This window comes from Protopterus annectens, chromosome 1.part0 (genome assembly GCF_019279795.1).
Source record: "Protopterus annectens isolate FY-2018-M chromosome 1.part0, PAN1.0, whole genome shotgun sequence".
Lineage (NCBI taxonomy): Eukaryota > Metazoa > Chordata > Ceratodontiformes > Protopteridae > Protopterus > Protopterus annectens.
Window position 1 is genome coordinate 591535363 of NC_056725.1, and position 8551 is coordinate 591543913.

Below are 8551 nucleotides of genomic sequence, written 5' to 3' on the forward strand. Positions count from 1 at the left end.
CAATATTATTATCCAATGGTAGTATGACTAACAGTCAAAGCTTACTTTAGAGTGGCCTATTACACTAACCTGTATAAATATGCAATGTACTCTAGAACTTATCTCTATACAAACCAGCCACAGGTAGAAGGTAAAAATATTTAATATTTTAATAAATAATTAAAAGACAAGACAATACTACTACACCACCGAGATATCTAAGAGTTCAGAGATCACACAGAAACTTAAAATAATACAGTAAGACAGGTCTGATTTCAAAGAAAAATACCTAATTAATCTTTACTAGCTTTAACTATTCCTGCAAGAAATCACAGTGCTAGAACTTACATGTGAGCATAAGGTAGAATGCTGTATTAGATATCCAAGATCAAAATGTTCTCAGTCTCTTGTGAGAAATAGTATTCAAACATTACTAACAAACATGTCACTAAAGGCCCTCCCAAATTACATCATTTTTGACACTTAGGTTTCCCAGTATTCATATTGCATTATCTTAACACCTGGTCTGAGTTCTCAGGCCACAAACTGCATTATTTAGCAATCTAACACCTGCTCAGTAAATTACAACAGTACAAGGCATTTCACATGTACACTCTAACAGAAACTAGAGCAATAAAGCACCTTCCACATGTAAATTCTGGTCATAAACTTTAGCCTTAAAACAATGGGCATGAAACTGTCATCCAGGAGCCGAATTCTAATATGAAAGGGTCACAATATGCTTCACTGGGCCAGTAGAGTGCAATGTTGTCACATATTTTGCAGTTCCACATTTCACAGTATTCTTTTACACTCAAGAAACATGCTTGTATTTTACATTTATTTACAAATGCCAGAATTATATATCAAATTATATTTGACTAGGCTGGCAGCCTTCAGCCATCTCTCCCCAATCGTCACAAAAGTATTTAGGAGTACAGATTAAAAGTCATTTGATTAAGGAAACTGAGGATATGTAGGAGGAGACTAAGCAAAATATAATACAAAAAATGAGAAACTGGAATGGATATGGATAGCAAGATATGTGCAGTATAATGTTTTTAGTCCCTTTAGTTTTATACACAGGTCAGGCATATTTGTATCATCCAGAAGAGACGTTGTAGACAGTAATTAATAAAGTTGAATGATTTTATTTGGATGGGGAGGAGGACAAGAGTACAATGGGATGAGGTGATCCTCCCATTAGAACAAGGAGGTTTAGGATTACCTGATTTGAAGGGAAATGTTAGAGTTGCACAGTTAAGACCCTTATACATAATACAAATAAAGCCACAATTCATAGTAGAAAGGGATGATGAAGATGAAGAAGGGGGTAGTTCAAGAAATAAGGAAAAATGGATTTTGGATGCAGATCCTTAAGGAAAATAACAGTGATACAGAATATTCATATTCACATTTATATTCATAAAGTATATTAAGAATTAAGCCAACAACGGGAATGGAGAAAGCAGATTCTGCAGATAGGGATGACTGAATTTAGGGGTGTAGAGAAAAGACAAGAGGTGGGTGTAATTTACAGGAGGAATCTTACAAAGGTAATGAATAATTAGAGAACAAAAATTAATAGAATGAAAAGTGGCCTAGAAGACATTTGTATTGCAGGCTAGTGACTTCCTTCCCTATCAGGGACTGATATCAGAGTATAGGCAACGAGAAAGAGATAGGGATATCCTTAAATGAAAAACCTGTATTGGTTGAGTTTTTAATTGAATCTTGAACAGAAGGTACTGTTAAAAATGGATAATTAGTTGGCCATATAAAAATTGCACAATAACTATAGGAATCAATCAGAAGAGGTCAGAAAAGGTTGAAAAGAGATTCAATATGCAGTTCACAAAGAAACAATGGGATGAAATACTGTATGTTTGACTCTAAAATATGCAACAGAGAATAGAAGATTTAGGATTTTTGCCTGAAATTATTTGCATGGATACTTTTATATCCCAATCAAACTTCAAAGAATATTTCCTCAGGTTGATATCAAGTGTTGGAGGTGTGATGGGGAAGAAAGAGGTAACTGGGAACATATGTTTTGTGACGTAATGAGTTAGCAGACTTTAAAAATTCCTTACAGAATATACTGTTTGGAATACTGGGCAAGCAAATGAGTGTAACTAAGGAAATTTTTTTTTTTGAGCTGGGATACAGAATCTGAATTGCCTATATATAGTAATACGTTAAGTGTAATTCTGGTGGCTGACAAAAAAGCAAATACTAGAAAATGGAAATCAAAATCTAAACCAACTATATTTGAAGTAGTGAATATTTTAACAGAGAAAAAAGAACAACAGATGGAATCTTTAGAAAACGGTTGGAGTAAATTGCATAGCAAATTTGGAAATTGTGGGAACAACAAATGCAGAAAATGTTTTTTAGGAGAGATGAAGTTTAAGAGATGGCAGGAATTAATTTATGAAATGTGTCCTAGATTATAGGATATATAACAATATATGCAATTTATAATGTTTGTAAATGTGAATTTGTTCATATGGTTTGATTACTTTTATATAGATAAGTTTGCCTATGTCACAAGCAATATAGTTGTAAATATCTCAGAAGAGCAGTATCCTCTTACAGCTGTGTGTGCTCAAGCTGCAAACGCTAACAAGTGTAAAACTGCACTTGAATATGGGAGGAAGGGGGTATACAAACGCACTGTTTTGTTCCACAGAATGTTTCCATTATAACAGCAGTTCATACTTGAAACAGACATGCCTTGTTGATTTACTTATTTTGATACATCAGCAGAGGACCACAAAGTTTCGGGTCTTACATTCTTGATGTACTGTCTGTAGGGACGTGACTGGTTTAAAATTGTTGATTTAGTTTTGCTGTATCATCAGGGACCAAAGGTTTCAAGTTTTCAGGTCTTTTGATCCAGGTAAGATGTCATCTTGGACCTGACCTGTTTAACAAAAAGTACTGGACTGGAGTTTTATGCCTCCAGACTAGGACTAAGAGATGGAGGATGGGAGGTAACAAAGCATTTCCTGAGTTAAGCTATGGTATTCATTACAGTGCTTTTTTTTTCAGGTGGTGATATTCAAGAAGAAGGATCTTACAAAATCATAGCACTACCAGCTGCGAAAGCAAGGTGTCCCCGTTGTAGGAAATACACAGCTGATTCTGAATTTACACCCTGCCCTAGATGTGCAGAAGCCATCACTGGAAATTAGACTGCTTGATTTCAGGATGATCAGAGTATGTGTTTATGTAGCACAACTGAAAAAAACTTCATCACTGGACAGATCTGAATAATACCTGAGATAGCATTACTGGTCATATTTATTAAAATTGTTTACCATTTCTTGAACTTTTTGTATAGTCACACAGCATCAGAAATTCTGCTTGTAAAAATGTATAATATGACTGTTAACCTTATACAGCATGCCTTTTTCTGTAGAAGAAAAGTGCACTTGCTTATTCTTTTATTTTATAAAGTAAGTATTAAAAATCTAACCAGTGGTAATTCTTGCTCTGCAATTATTTGTTAAAACATATGCTGTTATGTTTCAGCACTTTTGTTTTTACTAGAGTCATTACAAACTGAGATTTTTCTGACTCTCATTTCATATTTGAAAAACAGCAGTTATACGCATGCATGTATATATATATATATATGTGTGTGTGTGTGTGTGTGTGTATATATATATATATATATATATATTTATCTGAATAAGTCAATATACTTGTATGCAATATGCCACATACACTGGATCCCTTCATTTAACCAGTTTATGATTGAGTTTGACAGAGATAACATTTCTTATAACCCTTGTGGAATGAGACTAGACAGTATTGCAAAATGATGCAGCAATCCATTCTGTGAAACATCTAATTTCAAACAAGGCACCATTTCACTTTAAAGTGCTTGGCTCAAAATTAGGAAAAAAAATAACGCAAACTGCTTTCAGCCCCACACACTATACAAAATATTCTTTGCATACAGCTATGGATGGCCTTTTGTGTAGGTGAACTAGGCAGCTACCCATGGCACTGTACAGCTATGGGTACTTTTGAGCATTTATTTATTTTTTAAGTAAAGAAATGCAACAGTACTTTAACAACAAAAATAAATAGCCTACAGTTCCCCATTCAAAGAAGGTGCAGCTGAGATGCCGTGGTTCTGAACAACTAGACACTCAGTTTGTGGGCTTTCTCCCCCATTCTACCCATAGCCTTATTGATTTTTTGTGTAAATCATGAGTGGGATGGAATAGAAAGCCCACAGTTTTTAACTGTAGCATGAATGGTATGGCCTTAGTAAGAAGAGATGTAGAAGTTTTAGTCAGTGGTAGCATGTGGTTAGATATTTTTTAAACACTGGCAGCAACCAGATACTGGCAGTGGATGGCTTTGTAGGACTAGGCTTGCGGCTGTTGTTTGTGTGAAACTAAGTTGAGTTAGTGGATGAAAGTAACCGACTCTGTTGTCATTTGATGAATTTCAGTGGTCATTTATCTGGCACTATAGGACTACTGCTCATTTGTGTCAAGTAAGTTGGAATACTTTTTCCATGACTGCTGTGTCTTTATGTGAAAAAATAATAATAATTACCATAGCAATGTATTTCAGGTTTATTATTATGATTTTTATTTTTAATGCAGCCAGTCATATAAAATGTACACAGTCAGCGATGTGGCTGTAATTGATAGATATGGGGGTGCTGTCTATGAATGAAAAGGACTGATCCTCCTGTCAATCAAGTTAAATGTCACTAATCTGGCTTTACATGACTAGCATTACTTTGATGTCGACTCACCAAAGGCAGTTTCATCAAACTTAAAAATATCAAAAAATGTTCACCAAAATTGCTTTCAGTGAAAGTGCAAAGTTTGTTTTGTAGGGGAAAAGTTTCCCTATACCCCCAATGTGTGGGGACACCCCCACACCCCCTGAACTTGTATATACCAACTCTGCGGTCATACAGTGGTGGTGAAAAAGGTAACCTCAACTGTCACTGAATGTAGTTTCTGGAAAGTTACTTCGATCATTTTATACTTTCTGAAACTACCTTTGACCTGGCATGCTCCCTTTTTAATCACAGTCAGACATCTGTGGTATACACAATCTATGAAACATTTGTAATTGATGGGTAGGGTGGCTGTCTGTGGATAAAAGTGATTTAACCCTGCTGTTTTTTGATTATTGTCAAATGTTCATCTGGCTTGGTAGGAGCATTGTCTCAGTGCAATTCATAGAAATCACTGTAAAAATGACGTTGCTGTGAATTGTTTATATGGGGGTGTTGCAGTCTATTTAAGGGCAACAAGTTGGCCAAAATTTCTTTCAATAGCAATTCCAATTATATGTCAGTATTGTAGACAATAAGTGACTATCTTTTGTGGTCTGGGTAGGATGTGTGTGACAGCAGCTGATCATTGGACTTTGTGGTTCAGCGAGTGACATTGCCATCTCACAACTCTCATCTCTGGTTGAGTTCTTGCTGTGGTTCCTTCAAGATGAAGTCTGCATGTCCCTCCTTTCCCTGTCTAGGTTTTATCCAGATGTGGTGTCCTCCAGCATGCCAAAGGTAAGCTGTAGCTAAATTAGTGTTCCTTCAGTTTCCTAGTTGACAAGTGTGCTATGTGTGTGTGTGTGAGCATGTGAGTGAGATTAAGTGCACGAGTGTGTGTGTGTATGTGTGTGTGTCTGTTTGTGCATCTTGTGGTAGATCTACTTTAAGAGCAGTGTCAGTATCTGCATGCATGTCACAAAAATCAGTGCATCTTGTGATAGACGTTTGTCAAGGACACTCTCACTGTGTAAATGTGTGTGTGTGTGTGTGTGTGTGTGTGTGTGTGTATGCGCGTGCGCATGTGTGTGTGAGAGAGAGAGAGAGACTATCACAGATTTTTCTCTGTGGACACACTATAGTGGTGGCATATACATAAATCATCTGGGCCACAGAAAAAAAAACATTTAGCAAGTCATGGTCTTTCAAAAGGCAGAACATACTGAACCAGAGTTTGAGGGACCAGATGGCTCCCTCACATTAGGGGCTTACATGTATAGACATCATCATCGTCAGCCCCCATTTTCTACATGGGTTGGAGTGTTGCAACTGTCATCTGTCTCATTCAAGTGCCACTCTCCACCTGCCTGTCATAGATCTTTTCATAACACAATCCACCTATCTCCTTGCTTGACACCCATGTTTCCACTTGCCTTTTCATGTCTGTCTAAAATAATTTTTACCAGATTGCTTTCTGCTTTCCTGCACAAGTGCCCAAACAACGGTAATATTCTTGTTGACTTTCTGTGCAGTTGGAGCTACTTGGGTGCCTGCTCTGATGTCTTCATTTCTTTGTCAAACAGTGTGCATCCTAACACTTGTCTCGGACACTTCATTTCAATCACTTCTAGATTTTCCATGAATGAATTCCACTATGAAAATTAAATGTCATGGTGAAATTCACTGCAGTGTGTTGTATTGTGCAAGCCAGTGGAACATTTTCCAGGAGAGTTTCCCTTTTCTCCACTGTGGTGTGATTGTATTGTTGATATATATAATTTAGGGGGATGTGAGACTGGAAACCCCCACACGGGGGTGTAGGAGGACTTGCCCCTTGCAAAAATTATTTTTTATGTTTTTTAGGGGTTTCAACTCACCATTTTTGATATTCTCCTTTTGGAAAAAGTAAGCAAAAATGTAAACATTCATAGATAAATCCAAAAATGTTACTATTCTGACAGATGTTAGCCCAGTGTTCCCATGCAGAATGTACAGCTGCTGGCATATTTTGACACGTGTGGAAGGTCCCCTCTGCCAGTTTCATTTTGGACTTGCAAAAATTCTCCATATTTTTTGTGGTAGTCTAGCAGGATATGTATGCAGCAGTGAGTCAATTATCCAAACATTTCTGAACACAGTCTCCTAAAGTTTTCAGGTAGGAAACATCATAAAGTCTGAATATGTAAACAGTATACATATTCACTTGTGGATGTTTTTTGAGCTTGTAGCCTGCTCATATGTGAAAAATATTCTTTATTGTCCAAAGGAATTGCTGAATGGTTGAAAAGTGTATTCCCTGCATGTAGGGAAAAAAAAGATTTTAGAAGTTTTTATCCAGTTCAATGTGAGTTTGATTATCCAAATTACCCTAAGTCCCAATTAGTTCAGATAACTGACTCTCTACTATGCTTTTATTTATACTTTCCTGCCATTAATCATGAATAGTCCATTGTGCAATAGTTACATCTCTGCTGATATCTCCATCAGTGTGGTGGACAGCTGTAACTGCCTGATCTTGGCTCTCTGCCATGCCTATTTGACACAGTGCCTCAGGATGGCATGACAGTCTTGTCAACATTAGTTTTTGCTTTATCCATATACTGTATGATGTGGCTTGGACCATCTGTGAAGTGCACAGGTCTGCTTCATCTCCATCTACATGAATACCATTGTAAGTGTGGTTCTGTCTTGGGGGCATGGTGTTTTTTTAGCAGTTAATGTCTGTTGTGATGGGAGCATACATATATATATATATATATATATATATATATATATATATATATATATATATATGTATATATATATGGCTGTCCAACACTAGCTTGCCTTTCTCTCTTTGGCTTAGTATAGTGGAATATTTATTGCCAACAGTACCTGATGCATATTCTGTGGGATCCCTGATACAGTAGCCACGTATGCTTCTTAGGTTCATAATTGTGCACTAGGCTAAAGACTACTGGGACCTTTTTAAGCCTATAGTCATGCATCCCATGCATCTTATGTAGAAGGGCCAGTCTGAAGGAGTTTGGAGACTGTAAATTGGTGGCAGGGGAAAGTGTAGTTAGGCAGCATAGGATGGTGGTTTGTAGGATGACATTGGTGATCAAGAAGAGGAGGATGAGTGTGAGGGCAGCACCAAGGATCAAATGGTGGAAATTGAAAAATGGTAATTGTGAGGTGATGTTTAGGGAAGAGTTAAGGCAGGCACTGGGTGGCAGTGAAAAGTTACCGAATAGCTGGGTAACTACAGCAGAGCTAGTAAGGGACATGGCTAGAAAGGTGCTTGGTGGGACATCTGGAAAGAGGAAGGAGGACAAGGAGACCTGGTGGTGGAATGAAGAAGTACAGGTGAGTATACAGAGAAAAAGGTTGGCGAAGAAGAAGTGGGATCGTCAGAGAGATAAAGAAAGTAGACAAGTGTATAAGGAGATGAGGTGCATGGCAAAGAGAGAGGTGGCGAAGGCTAAGGATAAGGCATATGACGAGTTGTATAAAAGGTTGGACACTAAGGAGGGAGAAAAGGACCTGTACTGATTGGCTAGACAGAGAGACCGAGCTAGTAAAGATGTGCGGCAGGTAAAGGTAATAAAGGATAATGAGGGAAACATACTCACAAGCGAGGAGAGTGTGTTGAGCAGATGGAAAGAGTACTTTGAGGGGCTGATGAATGAAGAGAATGAGAGGGAGAGAAAGTTGGATGATGTGCGGATAGTGAATCATGAAGTGCAGTGGGATTAGCAAGGAGGAAGTAAGGATAGCTAGGAAGAGGATGAAGAACAGAAAGGCTGTTGGTCCAGATGACATACCTGTGGAAGC

At 37.6% G+C, this 8551-nt stretch overlaps 1 protein-coding gene across 1 annotated transcript in view; it reads left to right on the plus strand.

The window, feature by feature from the left end:
• Positions 1-3459, plus strand: part of IARS2 (isoleucyl-tRNA synthetase 2, mitochondrial) — a 1410425-nt gene extending 1406966 nt beyond the window's left edge. Inside the window, exon 23 of the mRNA XM_044061644.1 lies at positions 3034-3459. Within this exon, the coding sequence (XP_043917579.1) occupies positions 3034-3176 (143 nt within the window). The 3' untranslated portion in view covers positions 3177-3459. The remainder of the gene's footprint in view (positions 1-3033) is intronic.
• The last annotated feature ends 5092 nt before the right edge of the window (positions 3460-8551 follow it).